Consider the following 24,244-nt stretch of genomic DNA (forward strand, 5'->3'; position numbering starts at 1 on the left):
ATACACCAATAATAAACTATAAGAATGAGAAATTAAGAAAACAATCCCATTTACTATTGCAACTAAAAATAGGGTACCCAGGAATAAATTTAAGGAGGGAAAAGACCTGTACTCGGAAAATTTTAAGATACTGAAGAAATTGAGGAAGATACAAAGTAGTGGAAACATACACCATGTTCATGCATTAGGAAAAGTTGAAATCACTAAAGTGTCCATCCTAACCAAAGCAATCTACAGATTCAAAGCAATTCTTATTAAAATACTAAAGGTATATCTCACAGATCTAGAAAAAAATATTACAAAAATTTCTCTGGAAACACAAAGATACCAAATAGCTTCAGCAATCTTGAGAAAGAAGAACAAAGTTGGAGTTTTGATATCAAAGTACACTATGAGGCCACTACAAAACAGCATGGTATTGGCACAAGAACAGATCAATGGAACAGAATAAGGAGCCCAGAAATAAACCCACACCATTATGGTCAATTAATATTCAACAAAGGAGGCAAGAACATACAATGGAGTAAAGTTAGTCACTTCAGTAAGTGGTGCTGGGAAAATTGGACAGATACATAAAAAAAATGAAACTAGACCACCTTCTTACAACATACACAAGAATAAACTCAAAATGGATTAAGGAGTTAATCCAAAGTAAGTTGCAAAACTATAAAAGTCCTAGAAGAAAACAAAGACAGTAATATCTTGGACATTTTTCTAGCAATATTTTTTTCTGATATATAGCCTTGGGCGAGCGAAACAAAAGAAAAAAATAAACAAACGGGACTATACCAAACTAAAAAGGTTTTGCACAGCAAAAAAAAAAAACACACACACAAAAAAAACCCTATCAACAAAATGAAAACACAATCTACTGAATGGGAGAACATAGTCATCAATGATACCTCTGATAAGGGGTTAATATCCAAAATTTAAAAAGAGCTTGTAAAGAATTCAACACCAAAAAAAAATCCAATTAAAAATTGGGCAAAAGACCTGAATAGACACTTCTCCAAAGAGGACATACAGATGGCAAATAGACATGTGAAAAGATGCTCAACATTAGTAATCATTAGGGAAATGCAAATTAAAGCCACACTGAGATATCACCTTAATCTGTCAGAATGGCTGTCATCAGTAAATCAACAAGCATCAAGTGTTGACAAGGATGTGGAGGAAAGGGAACCTTCATGTATTGTTTGTTGGTGGGAATAAAGATTGGTGCAGCCACTGTGGAAAGTAGTATGCAGTTACCTCAAAAAATTGAAAATGGAACTGTCTTATGACCCAGCAATTCCACTTCTAGGAATATATGTGAAGAAACCTGAAACATGAATTCAAAAGAATATATACATTCTTATGTTCATTGCTGCGTTATGAGCAACAACAAAGATTTGAAAGCAGCCCAAGTGTCCATCAGTGGATGAGTGGCTAAAAAACTGTGGTACCTCTACACAATGAATTACTACTCAGCCATAGAAAGAAGGAAATTTTACCCTATGTGACAGCATGGATGGACCTCGAGAGCACTATGCTAAGTGAAATAAGCCTGTCAGAGAAAAACATGTACCATATGATTTCAGTTATATGTGGAATATAATGAATAAAATAAACTAACAATCAAAATAGAAACAGAAGCATAGATAGAGAACAAACTGACAGCTGACAGAGGAGAGGAGGGTTGTGAGACTGGGTGAAAAGGTGAAGGGATTAAGCAAAAATAAAAATATAAAAAGACTCAGACCCACACGATAGCACGATGATTACTAGAGGGGAAGGAGGGTGGAGGGAAGTAATGGAGGATATAGGGAGAATGAATGGTGACAGAAGGAGACTTGACTTTAGGTGGTGAATACAAAAAATACAGTTGATGTATTACAGAATTGTACACCTGAAACCTATGTAATTTTATTAATCAATATCACCCCAATAAATTCAATAAAAATTTAAAGTAAAAGTAAAATGAAATTGAAAACTAGTAGTATAATGATATTATTTAGCAACATAAAAATTATGCCAATAGAAACACCTAATACAGCTAAAATTGCTTGGCTTTGTTGCAAACATGTAGACTACAGTGCTGGATTTCCTAGGTTTGATTCCTTCATCTACTCCTTACTAGTTGGGTGACATTAGGCAAGTCACACAACCTCCCTGAGGCTCATTCTCCCATTTGTAAAATGGGGATAATAACAGTGTCTATGTCATAATGTATTTTGAGGACTGAGTTAATACTTATAAAGGTTTATAATAATGTCCAGCAACAAGTAAATATTCAATAGTATTATTGCTGAAGAGCAGAAATTGGGGTGAGAAGGAGACAAGTATCTCTTGCAATATGACTATTAGTAATATTGGACTTTTTAAAGGCACAAGTATTGCTTTAATATAAATAACTTTTAAAAGTTTAAGAATAAATCAGAAGCGAGGAAGTAGAAAGTCTTTCAAGAAGTTTACTCTGAAGGGAAGGAAAGGAATTGAACAATAGCTACATAAATTGGGAAGCAGAGGAAAACTGTGGATATTTTTATTCTTATTATTATTGATAAGAGAGACATGAATGAGTTTAAAAGCAGATGTGAGGCCAACTAGAGTGGGGGAGGAAAAGAAATGGGGGAGGAAAAAAAGAAGGCATGTAACCAAAGCACAAAAGAAGGAAAATCTCTTCCATGATAACCAGAAAGAAGGTAAACTGATGGATATGGTTGTAGGTATGCCCAGCAGTTCAGTATGAGAAGTTGAGGAGTTTATCATTTCATACCTACCAGTATTTACACAAAATAGGAGGTAAAGTCATTTGCTAAGTCTGAGCTGGAAGTTGGTAGGGTTGCAATTTTGAGATGAGTATGGAAAATTTGAAATAGACATTATAGAAATAAGCAAAAAGAAACATGAAAGAACTCCCATTTGATATAGCAACAAGAAAGACAAAATACCTAGGAATAAACCTAGCCAAAGAGGTAAAAGACCTGTACTCAGAAAACTACACAACACTGAAGAAAGAAATGAAGGAAGACACAAATGGAAGCATATACCGTGTTTACGGACTACAAGAATTAACTCATCAAAACATCCATACTACCCAAAGCAATTTATAGATTCAATGCAATACCTATTAAAGTACCAATGACATATTTCACAGATATAGAACAAACACTTCAAAAATTTCTATGGCACCATAAATAACCCCAAATAGCTGCAGCAATTTTGAGAAAGAAAAGCAAAGTAGGAGGGCTCACAATACCTGATATCAAACTGTATTACAAGGACACTGTAATCAAAATAGCCTGGTACTGGCATAAGAACAGACACATACCAATGGAACAGAATAGAGAGCCCAGAAATAAACCCAAGTTTTTATAGTCAGTTAATATTTGACAAAGAGGGCAGCAGCACAAACTGGAGTAAAAATAGCCTTTTCAACAAATGGTGTTGGGAGATCTGGACAGCTACATGCAAAAAAAAAAAAAATGAAACTTGATCACCAACTTACACCATACACAAAAGCAAATTCAAGGTGGATAAAAGACTTAAATATAAGTCATAACACCATTAAAGGCCTTCAGAAGAACATAGGAAAAGCTCAGATATTCCATGCAGCAATGTTTTCACTGATATGTCCCCTAGAGCAAGGCACATAAAGAAAGAATAAACAAATGGGGTCTCATCAAAACTAAAAGCTTCTGTAGAACTACAGAAAACAGCATTAAAATAAAAAGAGAACCAACTATAGGGGAAACCACATTTCCCAATGATACCTCAGATAAGGTTTTGATCTCCAGAATATTTAAAGAACTCATATGACTCAACTCTAGGAAGACAAAAAAAATTAAAAAATGAGAAAAGGATTTGAATAGACACTTCTCCAAGGAGGACATACAAAAGGTCCAGAGACATATGAAAGGATGCACAGCATTGCTAGCCATCAGAGAGATGCAAATTAAAACCACAATGAGATACCACTCCACACCAGTGAGAATGACAATCATAAACAAATCAACAAACAACAAGTGTTGGAGAGGATGTGGATAAAAGGGAACCCTAGTGTACTGTTGGTGGGAATGCAGTCTGGTGTAGCCACTGTGGAAAACAGTATGGAATTTCCTCAGAAAACTGAAAATGGAACTGCCTTTTTACCTGGCAATTCCACTTCTGGGATTATATCCTAAGAACCCTGAAACACCAATCCAAAAGAACCTATGCACCCCAATGTTCATAGCAGCACAATTTACAATAGCAAAGTGCTGGAAGCAATCTAAGTGCCCATCAGTAAATGAATGGGTGAAAAAACTATGGTACATTTACACAATGGAATACTATGCAGCAGAAAAAAGGAGCTCCCATCCTTTGGGAGAGCATGGATGGAACTGCAGAGCATTATGCTAAGTGAAATAAGCCAGGCGGCAAAAGACAAATACCATATGATCTCACCTTTAAGTAGAACCTGATCAACAAAATGAACAAGCAAGCAAAATATAACCAGATACATTGAAATTAAAAACAAACTGTCAGTAACCAGAGGGGAGGTGGGAGGGGGAATGGGGGAAAAGGTGAAGGGTTTTCAGGAAAAACAATAAAGGACACTTGGACAAAAATAAGGTGGGTGGAATCAAACAATGGAGGTGGGGATTGCTGGGGTTGGGGAGGAGAGGTGGAGGGAAAGGCAAACAACTGTACTTGAACAATAAAATTTTAAAAATGAAAAAAAAAAAGCAACACCAAACAATTTCAGGGTAGTACCAAGGGCCCAGGTGAGATTAGAGGCCATGAATTTGTCATGTAGTAGTACCAATCTCTTTGGTTATGTGTTTTTTTTTCTTTTTTTTAGTATATTTTACTGATTATGCTATTACAGTTGTCCCAATTTTCCTCTTTGCCCCCCTCCACCTGGTATCCACCTTCCCTCCAGCAATCCTCTTAGTTTACATCCATGGTTTATGCATATAAGTTTTCTGGCTTCTCCATTTCCTATACTATTCTTAACATCCCCTTATCTATTTTGTACCTACCAATTATGCTTCTTAATCCCTGTACCTTTTCTCCCATTGTCCTCTTTCCCTCTCCCGGCTGATAACCCTCCATGTGCTCTCCATTTCTATGATTTTGTTCCTGCTCTAATTGTTTGCTTAGTTTATTTTTTATTTTGTTTGAGGTTAAGTTGTTGATAGTTGTGAGTTTATTGTCATTTTACTATTCATAGTTTTGATTTTCTTTTTCTTAAATAATTCCCTTTAACATTTCATATAATAATGGTTTGGTGATGATGAACTCCTTCAGTTTCTTCTTCTCTGGGAAGCTCTTTATTTTCCCTTTGATTCTAAATTATATCTTTGCTGGATAGAGCAATCTTGGCTGCAGGTCCCTGCTTTTCATGACTTTGAATATTTCTTGCCAATCTTTTTGCTTGTAAAGTTTCTTTTGAGAAATCAGCTGACAGTCTTACAGGAACTCCTTTGTAGGTAACTCTCTTCTTTCTTCTTGTTGCTTTTAAGATTCTCTTTATCTTTAACCTTTAGCCTTTTAATTATGATGTGTCTTGGTGTAGTCCTCTTTGGGTCCAACTTGTTTGGGACTCTGTGCTTCCTGGACTTGTATATCTATTTCCTTTACCTAACTAGGGAAGTTTTCTTTCATTACTTTTTCAAATGAGTTGTCAATTTCTTGTTCTGCCTCTTCTCCTTCTGGCATCCCTGTGATTTGGATGTTTGCATGTTTGGAGATGTCCCACAGTATTCTTGTTCTGTCCTCATTTTTGAACTGGTTTTTACAGCCAGAAGTTATAAGGCTTCATTTTTTCAGTGCTGGAACCCTAGGCTGCACAGTCTGGCCTGGGGCTGGGATTGCCTGCTTCCCAGGTGTCCCTCCCAGTTTTTATCTGCCACTTGTGAATGTGGGACCACCTGTTTTGCTAGCTGCCACTGCTGCTGCCTCACTGCCATCCCCTTGCCACTGCCACAGCTCCCCAGCTCTGCCCCTCCTACCCATCTGGATAAATATTTTTTCTTTAAATCCTTGGTTGTCAAAGCAAGCAAAATATAACCAGAGACATTGAAATTAAGAACAAACTAACAGTAATTAGAGGGTAGGGGAGAGGGGAATACAATGGAAAAGAAGGGAAAGGGTTGTAAATGAACATTGTCCATAGGTCCATAAGGCAAAGCTTTTGTCCAAGGCAAAGCCCATGGACAAAGCCAAAGCGGGGTAGGATTGAGGGTGGGAGGTGAGGGTTGGTAGGGTGGGAGAATGTTTGGGTGGGAAAATGGAGACAATTGTATTCGAACATCAATAAAAAAAAAGAGGGAAATTCATTGGTTAAAATAAGACCATAGATAACCCAAAGTAAATGAGACACATGTTAAAAACTTAATTTATATATTATAAAACATATGGGAACAGCCATTTGATTCAAAATAAAGGCCATGCATTTTGTTTCGTTTTGTTTTCCTTAAGAACAATTGTTCCCATTACTGGGTTAATGTTGCTGTAGTCAGAAATCACTGTGTGGTATCAGGGGTGATGGGATACTAAGTATGAGTCTAACTTCTGCCATCTATTCACTTCTGTCACATTCAAAAAGACATCTCTGTCCATTTTAGCTTGTTTTCACCCCTATGGGATTTATCGAGAGAATAAAGTAACAAAAGTAAAAGCATTTAAGGTTTTGAAATGTTACATGTGAGTGTTGGGAACTGCCCTGCCTGGTATCAGAAGCTGTAACCCCTGCCAAGGCTAAGGCTGAGGGAACCTTGGAACCGTAAGCCAGTAAGGAGACAAAAGCTTATCTCCCTGGCAGGAGTGCCGCTTCTGCTCCTTTTACTTCATCTATAACTGGCCTCCAATGCTTGGTCAGTTAGCCAATGATGGGTAAGATTCCCCAAGGGGGGAACTACCTAAGATAGGCACGATCACGTGGGAGGCCCCCAAGGAAGGGCTTTGGGGGCTATAGCAAAAGGGGGTTGAGGACCCTTGCCCCTTGGCTTTGACATAGCCTGAGTCCTTATTGTCTGCGAGAAAATCTCCTTATCTCTTGGTTACCTTAGTTCCCTTGCTCCACCTAAGCCTGAAACAATGGCAGGGTGGTGCAGCCCTGTGTTGGAAAGGGTGGGTTCTCTGGGTGATCAGGCCTAAGAATGAATATGTAAAATCCTGTGAAACCTGCTTTGTTTAGAATGAAATGTTAAGGGTCCAGGCAAGAATTTTGTTTGTTCCTCAAAGTTTTACAGCTCTTTAGCTATCTGACCCTGACTCAAAATAGGCCCTCAGACTTCCTTGTTATCTGTTGTTTGATCCTTACTTCCTAGCAATGAGTAATGAGCTTTACCTGAATTCTTATGCAAATGAAACCAATAAAAAGCCTCTCTGGAGGGGGGCGGGGAATGGGGCGCTCCCCACTAGAGAGAGTGGCCATTCCGTTCCTACTTCCCCACAGGACCTGGTTGTCTCTGTGTATGTTTTTCTTGAGTGTTGACGAGCCATCCACAGCGTTCTGTGGTCACTGCTGGTCAGTGATCGTGTCAATGTAAGTGTTATTCAGAATATTGTCCTTTTTCTAGAAATGACATTGTCTTAACTTCCAAGCTTTTGTCTGTCTGAGTTTATATTTTCCCAACATCAATTTTAGATATTTTCAGTGCATATAGAATTCCACTTTGATAGGTCTTTGTATTGTTTCAGTGCCTTAAATAAGTCTTTCTGCTTCCATGGTTTCTTTTCAGCATCATAATCAAAATTCTCATTCCAGTGGTTCCAATGCAAGTAGAGGCACTCACAGTGACACTGCACAGGGTCTCCTGCCTTCTAACTTCTATCCAAACAGAGACGTCTCCCTACTCATTCCTTCTCCCAATCTTCTACAGTCCAGTTACCCAGATAAACCTCTTAAAGCATCAATCAATCAATCCTTGGTTGTCAAACTTCCATACACTTCAATGTTCTGGCAGTTCTGGTTATTTTTAGTTTTGAAGTTAGTTGTGATCCTCTTATGGTTGCACGAGGAGGCAAAGCATGTGTACCTATGTCTCTATCTTGACCAGAAGAGGTTATATGATTTTCTCCAACAGGATTCTGCAACTCAAATATACGCATGAAGCAGATGGGAATACCTGGGTTGGGCTATAATTAAGCTGGTATGATAAAAAGACAGTGGGGTGAGGGAACTGGGGATATGGAAGAGAGTAGATGAAATGAGAAATCACAGACCCTAAATAGGCCAAAGAAAGAAGTGAAGAAAGTCATGAAAACAGTCAGTAGCTGGTAAGTAGGAGTCAGAATTTAGAGGTTCCAGTGAATTTGAAGAATAGATATACTGAAAGAAAATCAGACAGCTTAAGTACAGAGGTTGTAGTTTGAAAGTGGAATGTTTTAATTTATGATTTATGTATAATTATGAGTGACAGTGAGGTTTAGCATGTGGACCACGGAAGTGGGTGAATGAAGTGGAGCAGAAGTGAGGGTCACTGGAGGAGAACCTGGCAAGGAGCCAGGAGACTAGATGGCTAGATTATTACATGAGTAAACCATGTGGATACTGGTAACATCACCAAGAATGAGGGCAGGAGCAGTAGAAAAGAATGCTGTGAACCTGGTGCCAAAGTCTTCAGTGAATGACAGAGATATAAGGAGGTCAAATCTAGCCTAAGGGGCTCCTATAGCCCTTTGAAGCCTTATTGAATATACTAAACACTGTTTTACTTTAGACTTCATTCTTTGCAAATGAAGAACTAATAGGCTGCAAAGACAGAGAAGGGTTCCAGAAATTCACAGGGCAATCAGTCACTGAGGCTTAGTAATGAACTAGCTGGTAAACTCTTCAGGTGGCAGCTGCTAAATACATGCCTAAATAGAATTAAGTGATTTTAAGCTGGTCCCTTTTCATAAGTGCAGGAATGTCAAAAGAATATAAGGAGCTCACCTCTCAGCAATATTTTTTGCAGACTGGAGAAACCGTGCTTGGTCATTTTCTTTCAAGATATGCTCAGCTTGGTTGATGAGGACTGTTGACCGCTCAAGACACTGGCGGCAATTAGCAACCTGCTGTGCCAACTTTCTCAGTTTCATAACCTTAAAGGAATTAGCAACAGAAAAATAAGACAAAATATCCAGTGCTTAATTAAAAATGATAAAACAACATGAGGATCTGCTGCAGTGATTCTAAAATTAAGGCCCATTAATATTAATATCCAGCCGCTCACTCTAGCAAGTACTCACCTTCTCACTCTATTCTTTATGTCTGTCATACCAAACCCTCCTCCCACCTAGAGTCCACTTACTTATCCTGGACCAGGGTCATATGCTCTAGGTTGTCTACTTCTTCTTTTTATTGATAACATTAATTTTCTGGTCAAAAAAGCAATGCATGCTCATATAGAAAATGTAGAAAATAAAAAGTATAAAAAGAAACACTACTGCCAAGGGATCACTATTATTTACACTTCATTGTCAACATATTTTCACATACATGTTTAATAAAAAGCATCTTCTTTTTTTATTGTTGTTCAAGTAAAGTTGTCTCCATTTGACCCTACCATGTCCCCCGCCTCACCCAGCCCCACCTCCCACCCTCGAACCTGCCCTCTTTGGCTTTGCCCATGTGTCCTTTATACATGTTTCTTGATGGTCATTCCCCTATTATCCCCTATTATCCCTCTCCCTGCTCCTCTCCTGTTACTGTCAGTTTGTTCTTAAATTCAATGTCTCTGGTTATATTTTGGTTGCTTGTCTGTTTTGTTGATTAGGTTCCACTTACAGATAAGATCATATGGTATTTCTCTTTCACTACCTTGCTTATTTTACTTAGTATAATGCTTTCCAGTTCCATCACTGCTATTGCGAATGGTAGTAGCTCTTTCTTTCTGATGTGCAGTATTCTATTGATCCACTCATGCACTGATGGGCAGTTAGGTTGCTTCTAGCACTTGGCTATTGTAAATGTGCTACTATGAACACTGGGGTGCATAGGTTCTTTTGAATTGGTGTTTCAGGATTCTTAGGGTATAATCCCATAAGTGGTATTGCTGAGTGAAAAGGCAGTTCAATTTTTAGTTTTCTGAGGAAAGTTCATATGGATTTCCACACTGGCTGCACCAGTCTGTATTCCCACCAACAATGTACTAGGGTTCCCTATTATCCACATCCTCTCCAACACTTGTTGTTTGTTGATTTGGTTATGATGGCCATTCTCACTGGCATGAAGTGGCATCTCATTGTGGTTTTAATTGGCATTTCTCTGATGGCTTGTGATGCTGAGTATTCTTTCGTATGTCTCCGGGCCCTCTGTATGTCCTCCTTGGAGAAATGTCTGTTCAGATCCTTTGCCCATTTTTAAATTAGATTGTTTCTCTTCCTGTAGAGGAGTCATGTGAGTTCTTATATATTTTGGAGTTCAAACCCTTGTCCGAGGTATCATTGGCAAATATATTTTCCCATATGGTTGGTACTCTTTTTATTTTAATGCTGTTTTCTTTAGCCATGCAGATTTTTTTATTTTTATAAGATCCCATTTGTTTATACTTTCCTTTATGTCTCTTGCTCTAGGGAACATATTGGTGAAAATATTGCTGTGTGGGATATCTTGGATTTTCCTGCCTATGTTCTCCTCTAGGACTTCCTTGGTGTCACAAATTATATTTAAGTCTTTCATCCACCTTGAATTTATTTTCGTGTAGTTTGGTGATTGAGTTTAATTTTTTTGCATGTAGCTGTCCAGTTCTCCCAACACCATTTGTTGAAGAGGCTTTTTTTATTCCATTTTATGCTGCTGCCTGCTTGGTCAAATATTGATTGACCAGAGAGACTTGGGTTTATTTCTGGGCTCTCTATTCTGTTCCATTGCTCTATGTGTCTGTTCTTATGCCAGTACCATATTGTTTTGATTACAGTGTCCTTGTAATCTAGTTTGCTATCAAGTATTTTGATCCCTCCTACTTTGTTCTTCTTTCTCAAAATTGCTGTGGCTCTTCAGGGTCATTTATGGTTCCATATAAATTTTTGAAATATTTGTTCTATATCTGTTAGATATATCACTGCTATTTCAATAAGGCTTGCATTGAATCGATAAATTGGTTTGGGTAGTATGGGCATTTTGATGATGTTGATTCTTCCAATTCATGAACATGGTATATGTTTTCATTTGTGTCTTCCTCAATTTCTTTCTTCAGTGTTGTGTAGTTGTTTTGTGTACAGGTCTTTTACCTCCTTGATAACGTTTATTCCTAGGTACTTTACTTTTCTTGATGCTATAGCAAATGGGATTTCCCCCCCAATTTCTGATTCTGATCTTTCATTGCTGGGGTATATCAATGCCTTTGACTTCTGAATATTGACTTTGAACCCTGCTGTTTTACCAAATTTGCTTATTAGGTCAAGTGGTTTTTTGGTGAAGCCTATAGGGTTTTCTATGTATACTATCATGTCATCTGCACACAGTGATAGTTTTACTTCCTCCTTTCTGACTTGGATGCCTTTAATTTCTCTTTCTCATCTGATCATGGTGGCTTGGACTTCCAATACTATATTGACCACAAGTTGTGAAAGCGGTCATCCTTGTGTCGATTCTGATCTTATGGGAAAGCTTTTAGTTTTTTCTCATTGAGTATGATGTTGGACATACATTTCTCATATATAGCCTTTATCATGTTGAGGAATGCTCCCTCTACTCCCACTTTACTGTGTTTTTATCATAAATGGGTGCTGTACTTTATTAAATGCTTTTTCTACACCTATTGATATGATTATGTGATTTTTGTCTTTACTTTTGTTTATGTGATGTATTACATTTATTGATTTGTGAATGTTGTACCATCCCTTGTGTCAATGGGATGAATCCCACTTGATCATGGTGTATGTTCTTTTTAATGTATTGCTGGATGCGGTTTGCCAATATATTGTTTAGTATTTTAGCATCTATGACACCAGTGATATTGGCCTGTAGTTTTCTTTCTTTGTTTTGTCTTTATCTGTTTTTGGAATTAGGATGATGCTGGCTTCAGAAAGAGAGTTTGGGAGTCTTCCCTCTTTTTAGATTTTTTGGAATAGTCTGAGAAGGATAGGGGTTAGCTCCTCCTTAAAATTTTAGTAAAATTATGTTAAGTCATCAGGTTCAGGGATTTTGTGTGCCAGGAGTTTTATGATTACTGCTTCAATTTCATCAACTGTTATTTGTGTGTTCATGCTTTCTGCTTCCTCTTAATTCAGTTATGGAAAATTATATTTTTCTAGAAATTTGTTCATTTCATCTGGCTTTCAAATTTCTTGTCATATTGTCGCTTGTAGTAATTTCTTACAATCCTTTGTATCTCTGTGATACCATTTGTAATCTCTTTAATTTCTGATTTTGTTTATTTGAGTCCTTTCTTTTTTTTCTTGATGAGTTTGCTTAAAGGCTTGTTGATTTTGTTTATCTTTTCAAAGAACCAACTCCTAGATTTATTGAATTTTTGGATTGTTGTTTTAGAATCCATGTCATTTAATCCTGCTGTGATCTTGGTTATTTCTTTCCTTCTACTCATTCTGGGCTTTGTTTGTTATTGTTCCCCCAGTTCCTGTAGATGTAGAGTTAGGTCGTTTATTTGCAATGTTTCTGTCTTTGTTAGGTAAGCCTGTATCACCATGAACTTTCCTCTCAGGACTGCCTTTGTTGTGTTCCATAAGTTTTGGACTATTGTGTGTTCATTTTCATTTATTTCCAGAAACTTTTTGACTTCTTCCTTGATCTCATTCTTAACCCATTCATTGTTTAATAGCATGCTATTCAATCCCCATGAATTTGAGTGTTTTGAATATTTTCCTTGAGGTTGGTTTCTAGTTTCAGTCCCTTTTAGTCTGAGAAATGCTTGCTATGGTTTCAATTTTCTTGAATTTGTTGAGATTGGTTTTATGACCTATTATGTGGTCTATCTTTGAAAATGTTCCATGTGCATCTGAAAAGAATGTGTACTTTGCTTCTTTGGGATGAAAGGTTCTATTTATACCTGTTAAGTCCATTTGATCTAGGACATTGCTCAATGCTGCAATATCCTTGTTGATATTTTGTTTTGAATATCTATCCAGTTTTGACAGTTGCATATTAAAATCCTCTACTATGAGTGTGTTGCTGTCTACATCTTTCTTGAAGTCCTCCAAGGTTTTCCTTATATATTTCAGTGTTCCTATATTGGATGCATATATGTTTACAATATTGATGTCTTCTTTATGGATTCATTCATTGAGTATTATGAAGTGTCCTTTTCTGTCTCTTTTTATGGACTTTTTTTGAAGTCTGTTTTGTCTGATATAAATATTGCTACTCCAGCTTTTCCCCCCTGTCTATTTGCTTGTAATATTTTTTCCAATTCTTCACTTTCAATCTGTGTTTTCTTTTTTTTTTTTTTTTCCTGAGATGGGTCTCTTGTAGGCTGCATATGTGTGGGTCATATTTTCTTATCCATTCAGCTACATTATGTCTTTTGATTGAAGCATTTAATCCATTAACATTTAAGGTTATTGTTCATAGGTATTTATTCATTTTTCCTCCTTTGTACCTGTGTTCCCCTCTCGCACTCTTTTCTTTCCTCTTCTTATAGCAGTTCATTTAGCATATCTTGCAGTGCTGGTTTGGTGGAGGTGTATTCTTTCAGCTTTCTTTTGTCTGGGAAATTCATTTCACCTTCCATTTTAATTGAGGGCCTCATTGGACAGAGTAGTCTTGGTTGCAAGGTTTTGCATTATTTGGAATATTTTTTTGCTATTCTCTCCTGGCCTGAAGTGTGTCTGTTGAGAAATAGCTGCTAGCTTTATCAGAGCTCCCTTGTATGTTACTTCTGGTTTCTCCCTTGCTACTTTTAAGATTCTGTCTTTGTCCATGTGTTCTTTATACTTGTTCCTGTAAACCCTTCCCCATTTCCCCTGAAATTCTCTCCCTTCTCCCCTCTGGTCACTGTAATCCAGTTCTCTATTTCAATGTCTTTGGTTATATTTTGCTTGTTTGTTTGTTTTGTTGATTAGGTTCCTGTTAAAGGTGAGATCATATGGGGAGGGGTGGAAATGGAAGGGAGGTTGGGAAGACTGGGAGCTGGGCTGGGATGGGAGTAAAAGGCAGAAAACTGTACTGGAACAACAATTAAAAAAGAAAAAATAAATAGAATAAAAATAAAAATAAAGATTCTCTCTGTGTCTTTAAAACTTGGCATTTTAATTATGAAGTTTCTTGGAGTAGGCCTCATTGGGTTCATCTTAATTGGGACCCACTGTGCTTCCTGAATTTGCATGGCTTTTCATTTTTCAGGTTTGGAAAGTTTTCTGGCATTATTTTTTTCAAACAGGGTTTCTATCCCTTTTTCCTTTTCTTCTCCTTCTGGTATTCCTATGATTTGAATGTTGTTGTGTTTTATGTTGTCTTGGAGTTCCCTTAAACTATCCATATTTTTTTAGTCTTTTTTCCTGCAGCTGCTCTACCTGGGTGTTTCTTTCCACCTTGTCTTCCAGCTCACTAATTCAGTCCTCTGCTTCATGCAGCCTGATTGTAATTCCTTCTAGCATGTTTTTTTAAATTTCAGAAATCATATTCTTCATTTCTTCCTGGTTCTTGTTTATAGTTTCTATTTCCTTTTTCACACTGTTTTAGTTCTCACTCAGTTCTTTGTAGTTGTCTCTGAGTTCCTTGAGTATTCTTATAACCATTCTTTTCAATTCTGTATCTGATAGTTGGTTGTCTCCATTTCATTTAGTTCTTTTAGTGGAGAGTCTTCCATTCCTTTTGATTACAGGTTCTTTCTTTGTCCCCCCCACATTAGGTGACTCTTTTTGTTTGTTCCTGTGTTTTCTGATGTTCTGCTTTGCTAGCTGTCTTTGTAGGGTGAACTTCTATGGTAGGAGTTCTGTGGGATTCAGTGGTGTGGTCTCTTTGATCTCTTTGTCAAATCCAGATGTTCTAGGGTTGCCCTTTCTTCTGTTTGTGTGAGTTCTCTTGTTGTACTTAGTTTTTACCTGTTGGTGGTTCCTTTGTTGGTGGGTTCTCTTCTTCAGCAAGTTTACTGATGTTCACAACTCCCACCTTATCTTGTATGTGATCAGTGGCAGGGTGAAGGCATAATGGATTAAGACAGTGGGAGAGTATTCTATGGTATTTAAAGTATCAAGAAGTAGAGAACAGATAGGAGATCCTTTGGAGAAGTATAGCAATAACTGTGATATTTTACCCAACTAGCCACTTATTACAAAATCTCAAAAATAGATAAAAGTCTTATTAGAGGGGAGAAGGAATGTGAGCTATATCCAGAAAACTGAGCATTGGTGGGAGGTTAGATGGTGAGATACAGTGAGAGTAAAGGATAGAAACTAGGCATAGCCTGTGAGAGAATAGGGTTAACCACAACAGTAATAAAGCTCAGGAAGATAGTGAAATGGGCCCAGAGTAGGGAGGGGTGCTGTATAGTATTTACAATAATATGGAACAATTATGTGCAATAATTCTGGAATAAGAATAATATGACAAGAAATATATGATCTGAATAAAAAGAATAGAAAGTAAAAGACCAAAAGTAGTGTGTTATTGGAATGAGTGAAGGAAAAGAAAAATTAAAATGCAATATGAAAGAGAGAAGAAGGAAAACTAGTCAATGTAATTAAACAAACAAAACAAAACAGAAAGAAAATAAAAAATAATCAAATAAAAGAAATAAAAATATCAAAAAATAATAAAAGTAAACAATAAAATGAGTTCTATAGGATAACCAAGTGAAATTTTTCTCAGTTTCTCAGTTGTTGGTGTTAGCCTTGTGATGCCTCTCTGGATCTGTTTTTGGTCCTTTCACAACTCCAGGTCTTATTGTTTCACACTTGGGAAAAGAAAAAAAAAGAAAGAAAACACCTCCTGCTGACTTTAAACCTGCTAAGAGAGTTCTGCTGACCTTCCTGGATACTGCAGGCAGGGGGTGGCTGGGCTTCACTTTTTTCTTTTGCTGTGGTTTTGCCAGGATGGAGGCTAGGTCTGGGCTGCAATATTTACAGATGCCCACCTCTAGCCCAAGCCTTCAGAGTGCTGCCAGGCCCCCATTGTCCATCTGCACTAGGCTGGTGCCTTTAATCCACCGTGTTGTTCCGCCTGTGAGGTGCCCTGATTAGGAGCAACTCACACTCCAACTCCTCCCTCTTTGCTGGCCTGGATGCTGCACACTCTCAAAGTCCCTTCAGGGCAGTTTAATTCCCCTCTTAAATTAAGTCTCTCTGGAGACTGCTACCCCTCTGAGCCCCTACTGTACCACTTTGATCAGTCCATGAGGCTCCCTGATTTGGAGCAAATCATGACCCTCCTCCTCCTTCTTTGCTGGCCCAGCCACTGTGAGAGTTCCTTAAACAGCAGCTGAGAGCCTTTTTTTTTTAGTAAATTCCTCTTGTTTATGCCTGCCATTCTTAACAAGTGCCTGACTTTTCACACAGCCAAACTCTCTGCCTAGTTTGTAGACTATCTGGGTCAAGGTCTGCCATGCCCCAACTCTTCGCCCTTTTCCAGGTGTCACCCAGCTCCCCAATTTCTCTGGTAATGTCCTATCCAGTGACCACAGTCCCATTGGGGGCATACTGCCTCTGTGCATCTCCCACTGCATCTTTCTTCTCTGTAGACACTACGCATCTAGGTCTCTCCTGGTGTGGGTCTGCCTTCCCTACTCTGGTAGGGGAGGGAGCTGCAGAGTTACAATCACTTATCTGGCTCTCCTTCAATGCTCCTGTGCCAGCCACTGACCCTGGCACCAGGCACCAGGCCTGGGACCACAGCAGCCTTGGTCCCCACTCAGGTCCCAGAGACCTTACAGTCTCAACACAATCTCCTTACCATCTGGCTTTCAATGTTCTCTACAATTTTGGCTTCCAAATTTCATAAAAGCTTGGATTCCATTGGCTGTTCACTGTGTTCTTCAGAAAATTGGCTAGGTGTCCGAGTTGGGTACACAAGCAAGTAGGTTCAGTTCCCACCTACCTCACTGCCATCTTCAGTCCCAGCATCTCCTCTTTTTTATTGAGATTCTACATTTCTATATATATATTTCTCTAAGTATCTTTGAACATACCTTTGTGTTTACAGACCTGTGCTCTTGAAACCTTCAGTTTCTATGTTAGCTGGAACCACCCAACATGACATAAAATATTGGTCATCACTCTGGGCTCTAATAACTTCTTACATTGTATGCACAGCATGAGATTCATAATAACACTGACCAGCAAACCAACAAGCCTAAAACTGTATAAATACATGGAGGCTCACATATGACCTTCTTGATCATCATTCTTTAGTTCCCAAGCTAAAAGTCTGGAAGTCTTCTCTGTGCCCTTCATCTTTTCTATCTAATTAATCAATGCTTCCCATATCTTCCTTTCTAAAAATGCCTGTTATATGCTTCTCTTCCATTCATGTTGTTACTTTATTGGTTTAGGTCTTCATCAACTCATACCAAGAATTAGTCCATAAGCCTCCTAACTGGCTTCTCTGACTTCAGTATCATTTCATTCTGATATTCCCTGCACACCTCTACCATATCAATCAGTGTTCTCTCTTCCTAGGAAACTAGAATGATTTACCAAGGCATTTCAGATTAAGCTCAAAGTACTTATGGCATTCATAGGCCTTCCATAATTCTGGTACACATTTCTACCACTATTTTTTTCTTTTTGTATTGACTTATACATACAGTTAAGTACTCTTATCTGAAGTGTGCAACTCAGTGATTTTTTTGCACAGACACACACCCATGTCACCACTACCAGGTCAAGTTATAGAATGTTTCTAATACCCCAGAAGTGCCAGCTTTTTTATGGGATTTATAGCACTAAGCCAGACATTGCTTCTTGGCCTTCCTCCCTAAAACCACTTTTTGTCTTGCTTTCATGATCTAAATTCAAACTGGAACAATCATGATGAAACCTTGACATTTGTAAAGTAAACTATGCCTTGGCCTCACTGAAGCACTGTGCTTTACCTTTGTCTCTTTGATTTTGACAGCAATCATTTGCTTCCTCTGCTGGATGATCTCTACCAGCTCGTCACATTCTTCCATAAGTTTTGCCTCATGCATAGCAGTATTCACCTGTCAAGAAAGTCCAGAATGTTACACAGTGATTGCTGCCTTTGTCCCCTGCTGGCTCTCTAAAAGGTTTGGACTGACAGCTAAGCATGCACAACTCCTTCCATACCTCCCTCATAAGATCCACTCCTAGAAGAAGAGTAGAGATGATGATATTAATGATGCAAGGGCATTGAAGCACCACAGACAGGAAACTCTCTGGCTTCTGGTAGATCATGATGGTTAATGGAAGGCTAGGCAGAAGGACAGATGAGATGGGGGCATGTTATTCCCACTGTGCAATTCTCTTTACTCCAGCACCCTGTTCTCCTGCTGTTCTTTTGGAAAGAGAGTAAGGAAATTTAAGTATGTCATGGAAAGTGTATCCCTTTTTATCGGCTTCATAATATTAAGATAACACTACAACACATTTTTACCATCCTAACAAACATGTTTTCAGCTTTCTTTATTCCCTTGTAATTTTAAAACATGAATGGGCAGGTATATCTTCACATTAAATACATATGTGTATAGGTGTATTTTCACACAGTTGTCATCATGTCTTAGTGATATTTCTCACCTTGGGCTGGCTGTCCAGTATCTGAATACCTTTCCGATTTGGGGACAATTGCTACATCAAAGTATCTCCACTGCAAAATCAGGGTTGGGTTGGGGAAAAAGCCACCATTGATTATTGTTTTTCCATGTACTCATTTTTCCTTATTTCTATCTCCACTACTATTGACATTAGATGACATGAAGCTCCCAAAAGGGTTAAATGAAAGCAGAGGATCTTTATGCTGCCCAAGTGTAAAGGGAAAGGAAGGGGAAATCAACTTACATCTTTTAAGCACTTAATGTGTCAACTACTTTAGAGATCAATTATTTCATGTAATTATCATAACCATTTTACAACATAGAGCTATTTTGATTCCCATTTTGCAGATGGGGAAACTGAAGCTCAGAGAATTTTAGTGACTTGCTCAATATCATACAGCTAGTAAGTGGTAAAACCAGAATTCAAACCGAGTCCTGTCAAAAGAGACCCCTGGGCTGGTTGGGTGGGCAGACGAGGTTTAGTTCCATTTCAGCTGTACACAGAGCAGTCACACAGGGAAGCAAAATCATTCCAAGAGTCTATTCAAGGATCACTTGGGCAGAGCTCTAGAAGACTGAGGAACAGACAATGGGTTACTTGAGAGCATCAAATCTCAAGGGCCTAGATGTGCTTCATTAGCAAGGTAGGACTGCATTTCCAATTGCCAGCTCTCTTCAGAGGGTTCCTTTATATATTCCAAACCCAGAAAACTACCTGTCATTGGTTCTCCTGCCTCCTCTCTCATCCTCTAAGGTTACTATTGGCAAATTTTCTGTTTCTTTATTTTTTTTGTTTTTTAAATATATTTTATTGATTATGCTATTACAGTTGTCCCATTCCCCCCTTCACTCCCCTCCACCCTGCACACCACCTCCCACCCACATTATCCCCTTTAGTTCATATCCATGTGTCATACTTATAAGTTCTTTAGCTTTTACATTTCCCATACTATTTTTTAATGCATTATCACTTAACTTTTTTTAAAGATTTTATTTATTTATTTTTAGAGAGGGAAGGGAGGGAGAAAGAGAGAGAGAGAGAAACATCAATGTGCAGTTGCTGGGGGCTGTGGCCTGCAACCCAGGCATGTGCCCTGACTGGGAATCGAACCTGCAACACTTTGGTTCACAGCCCGTGCTCAATCCACTGAGCTACGCCAGCCAGGGCTCCCATACTATTCTTACCCCGCCCCTGTCTGTTTTCTACGTAAAATCTATGCTACTTATTCTCTGTACCTTTTCCTCCTCTCTCCTCCTCCCATTCCCCTGTTGCTAATCCTCCATGTGATATCCATGTCTGTGATTCTGTTCTTGTTCTAGTTGTTTTCTTAGTGTGTTTTGTTTTGTTTTAGGTGTGGTTGTTAATAAGTGTGAGTTTGCTGTCATTTTACTTCACTTGTTTTTTATATTCTTTTTCTTAGATAAATCCTTTTAACATTTCATATAATAAGGGCTTGATGATGTTGAACTCCTTTAACTTGACCTTATCTGGGAAGCACTTTATCTGCCCTTCCATTCTAAATGAAAGCTTTGCTGGATAGAGCAATCTTGGATGTAGGTCCTTCCCTTTCATGACTTGGAATATTTCTTTCCAGCCTCTTCTTGCCTGCAAGGTCTCCTTTGAGAAATCAGCTGATAGTCTGATGGGAACTCCTTTGTAGGTTACTGTCTCCTTATCTCTTGCTACTTCTAAGATTCTTTCCTTAATTTTTATCTTGGCTAAGGTAATTATGATGTGCCTTGGTGTGTTCCTCATTGGGTCCAACTTTTGGGGGACTCTCTGAGCTTCCTGGACTTCCTGGAAGTCTATTTCCTTTGCCAGATTGGGGAAGTTCTCCTTTATTGTTTGATCAAATAACTTTTCCACTTGTTGCTTTTCCTCTTCTCCTTCTGGGACCCCTACAATTCAGATGTTGGAACATTTAAAGATGTCCTGGCACTCCCCTCATTTCTAACACTCCCCTCATTTTTTTTTTTGAATTCTTATTTCTTTCTTTCTGACTGGGTGTTTCTTTCTTTCTTCTGGTCACTCCATTGATATGAGTCCCAGTTTCCTTTCCATCACTACTGGTTCCCTGTACATTTTCCTTTATTTCACTTAGTGTAGCCTTCATTTTTTCATCTAATTTGCATTGATCTTCAACCAATTCCATGAGCATCCTGATTACCAGTGTTTTTGAACTGTGCATCTGATAGGCTGGCTATCTCTTTGTCATTTAGTTGTATTTTTTCTGGAGCTTTGATCTGTTCTTCCGTTTAGACCTTTTATTTTTCTTGACACACCTGTTACGTAGTGAGGGGTGGAGCCTTAGGTATTTGCCAGGGTGGGGCAACCCAGTCACTGGGTTGTGAGGCTGTATGTAGGCGAGGGTCTGAGAGGGAACTGTGACGCTTGCTCAGCTCTCTGCTGAATTTCAGTCACTTCCGCCACTTCTCCTAAGCAAATTGGGCCCTTCTGGTGCTGATTACTGTGTGGATGGGTTTGTGTATGTTCTGTGGGTCTCTCCAACAAACTCTCCTGTGAGGTTGGGAGTTTCTCCCGGCACCTCAACCCCCACAGGTGTTTTCAATCGGTGTTTTGAGACTTTATTTCCTGGTCCTGGGATCCTGGGTTGTGTGGTCTCTCTGGCTCCCCCAGTTTTGCCTGGTTTATCTGCTCATGAATGTGAGACCACCTGGTCCACCAGCTGTCTTGTGCACCATGCCCCTCCACAATCCGTGTCCTCATTAGGTCTACCTGATGCTGCCTTGCACTCCTGAGGTCCACCAGCTGCCCTACTGCAACCCCTCTCCACCTGGCTGCCCGACTCTGCCCCTCCTACTGGTCTGGATGAATGTGTCTTCTTTAACTCCTTGGTTGTTGGACTTCCATACAGTTCAATTTTCTGTTGGTTCTGGTTGTTTTGTTTTTAAATTGTTGTTGTCCTTATTTTGGTTGTGCAAGGAGGCACAGTTTGTCTACCTATGCGCCCATCTTGTCCAGAAGTCTGTCTGTTTCTTAACTGAAGTGAAATATACTTGCTAAATTTCAACCTTATTTTGTTTTATTTCCAGAATGAACAGTTGTACTTTGTCCATTCTAATATTTTTCTGACCCCTCACCCTTTCCCTAAATTGGATCTACCTTTCTAAGGAAATAATCTCACCCTCTCAAGGGACTCCTACACATCTCTTCTAGATGAGAATAAAAGATTCATCTAGTGATCCTTGGCTCTCTGCTTGGAGTATCTGGAGACTTAGATCATCCTTATTTATAGTTTCTTTTTGAGGCTGCTGATGGTGTAGTATACAATGGTTTACTGTCTTGTTTCTTGTACTTTTTTCCTTAGACTAACCTTTACATAACACTCACTGTATGCCAGGAACTGTCCTAATCAGCTTATATGTAGAGTCGGCCCTCCATATCCACAGGTCCTGCACCTTTGAATTCAACCAACCACAGCTTGAAAAATATTAGGAAAAAATGTTACATTGTTGCTGATATGTACTATGTAGTTAGGCCTATGAAGGTCGTGTCTGTACTGAACATGTACAGACTGTTTTCTTGTTATCATTCCCTAACCAATACAGTATAATAACTATTTACATAGTAATTACATTGCATTAGGTATTATAAATAATTGAGAGATATTTAAAGTATAGGGGAGGATGTGTGTAGGTTATATGCAAATGCAATACCCTTTTATATATGAGTCTTGAGTATCCACAGATTTTAGGATCTGCAAGGGGTCCTAGAAGCAATCCCCTACAGATACAACTGTACTAGTTCTCCCGATCACCAAAAAAACTCAGTGAGGCAGGTATCATTTTACAGGTGAGGAAGCCTGGACACAGACAGACTAAGTGACTTGCTCAAGGACGCACTCCTAGTAAGTGGCAGAGATGGGATTTGGATCCAGGTAGTGTGACTGGAGTCTACACCTTTAACTGTTACACTATACTTCCTCCTGAGTGAAGGAGGCAGTAACAAAATTCCTACCTTCAGTTTTTGACAATTGTTACCTCTTTTGTACAAGACATTATTCTGTTATTCCATTCTCTTTAGTCAGACTACTTGTTGTTGCCTTAGACTCTTTGTACCTCCATATCCTGTGCCTTTGATTGAGACCTTCCTTTCGATTAAGTAATGTCTCTTTTTGTTTCCTGAACAAACCTCTATTTATCTTTCCATGCCCTGCTCAAAGTTCATCACTTCTGCAATTATTTCTCACCTGCTTTGAAAACAATTGGTCCCTTATTTACATTTTTATAACTTTATATATAATTTGATCATACCATTTACTACCTTATACCATAGATATTTATTAGTCTGTCTTTCCCATATAAGCATGAGCTCTGGAGGTCAAAGACTGTGTCTTATTTGACTATATCACAAGGATAGTGAGTGGCATATGGTAGATGTTCAGTAAATATTTGTTGAATTGAATTAGAAGGGGAAAATATCTCACTGCTTGCTAGACATATTTATGTGGTTACTCAAGTTACCCTAAACTCAGAGTGTATAAAAAAAAAAAAACCTCATCATCTTCCTTCTAAATCTAGCTTCCATCCTTGATTTCCACATTTTTGTTAATGTTACTGTCATTATTGCAGTTATTCAGGTTTAGTTACCTGTGACTTCTATTTCTATCTCATCTCCCACATAAATCCAAAGCAGTCCCAAAGTCCTGCTTTCCTTTTCAATTTCACTAAAGTTCTTCTGGTAATACAGTGAGGCTCTGATTCAAAGGACCAATAAGTTGAAGTCCTTATCACCCTTTTGGACTGTTATTGTAACAGCCTCATTAATTCATTCCCCTTCCTTCAGAATCTTTCCTTTGCCCCATCCTATACCCTGAAACCAGAAAAAATCATCACCATCTTCATCATCAACCATGAATTACATATTTCCTTTATGCAATGCCCTCAAAAAATTTGCAATTTGGATGCTCAAAAGCCACATACATATAAAACAAACAAGTCAAGGCAGCATAAAATAAATATCAATGAGTGATATAGACTATAATCTACAGAAATTTAAAAAAATATCATTCTTGGTAAGGAAATGGAGAAAAAATATTTGAATAAAATGGGACTTGAATTGAGCCTGAAAAATAGATAGCATACAGATTAAAAATATGAGAAAGATGAAAATTTTGAGCCAAAGCTAATACTCTTGAACCTTGTACTTTATGTAATATAGTAACTTTGGAAAGTATTTTTGGGAGAAGGAGAGTAAGATGGTGAGAATATGACCACAGTTACATTTTTTAAGAAGATGAACTAGGTCCAGATCCAAGATGGCAGTAGACTAAGTGTATATTATACTCACCTCCTCCCAGGAACAAACTGGAATTACAACTAAAATATAGAACAATTGGCCTGAATAACCAACTGAAGACTAGCTGAACAGAAGCCTTATAACCAAGGATTTACAGAAGAAGCCACATGGAGACTGGTAGGAAGTATGGAGATACAAACAGGGTTGGCTCCACTCCCACAGGTGGTGGCTAAGGTTCTGGAGAAATATATCAGCAGCAAAGGTTCCCTCTTATCAGTGTGAGGTCTCAACTATCTGCTAGATTCACTAGCCCAGAGCTCCAAAACCTGGAAGAGGTGCCCACATAAAATCTGGTTGT

The 24,244-nt window shown here is 38.5% G+C and overlaps 1 protein-coding gene across 9 annotated transcripts in view; it reads right to left on the bottom strand.

The window, feature by feature from the left end:
• The window catches only part of MID2 (midline 2), a 167,001-nt gene that overhangs the window by 26,758 nt on the left and 115,999 nt on the right, over positions 1-24,244 (bottom strand). For all 9 annotated transcript variants that reach the window (XM_045817646.1, XM_045817647.1, XM_045817653.1 and 6 more), the window contains 2 exons: positions 17,946-18,053; positions 8,909-9,057 (listed from right to left, as the gene is read on the bottom strand). In XM_045817646.1, the coding sequence (XP_045673602.1) occupies positions 8,909-9,057; positions 17,946-18,053 (257 nt within the window). The remainder of the gene's footprint in view (positions 1-8,908; positions 9,058-17,945; positions 18,054-24,244) is intronic.

Source organism: Phyllostomus hastatus, unplaced genomic scaffold, assembly GCF_019186645.2.
Source record: "Phyllostomus hastatus isolate PE091 unplaced genomic scaffold, TTU_PhHast_1.1 phas_scaffold_28, whole genome shotgun sequence".
Classification (NCBI taxonomy): domain Eukaryota; kingdom Metazoa; phylum Chordata; class Mammalia; order Chiroptera; family Phyllostomidae; genus Phyllostomus; species Phyllostomus hastatus.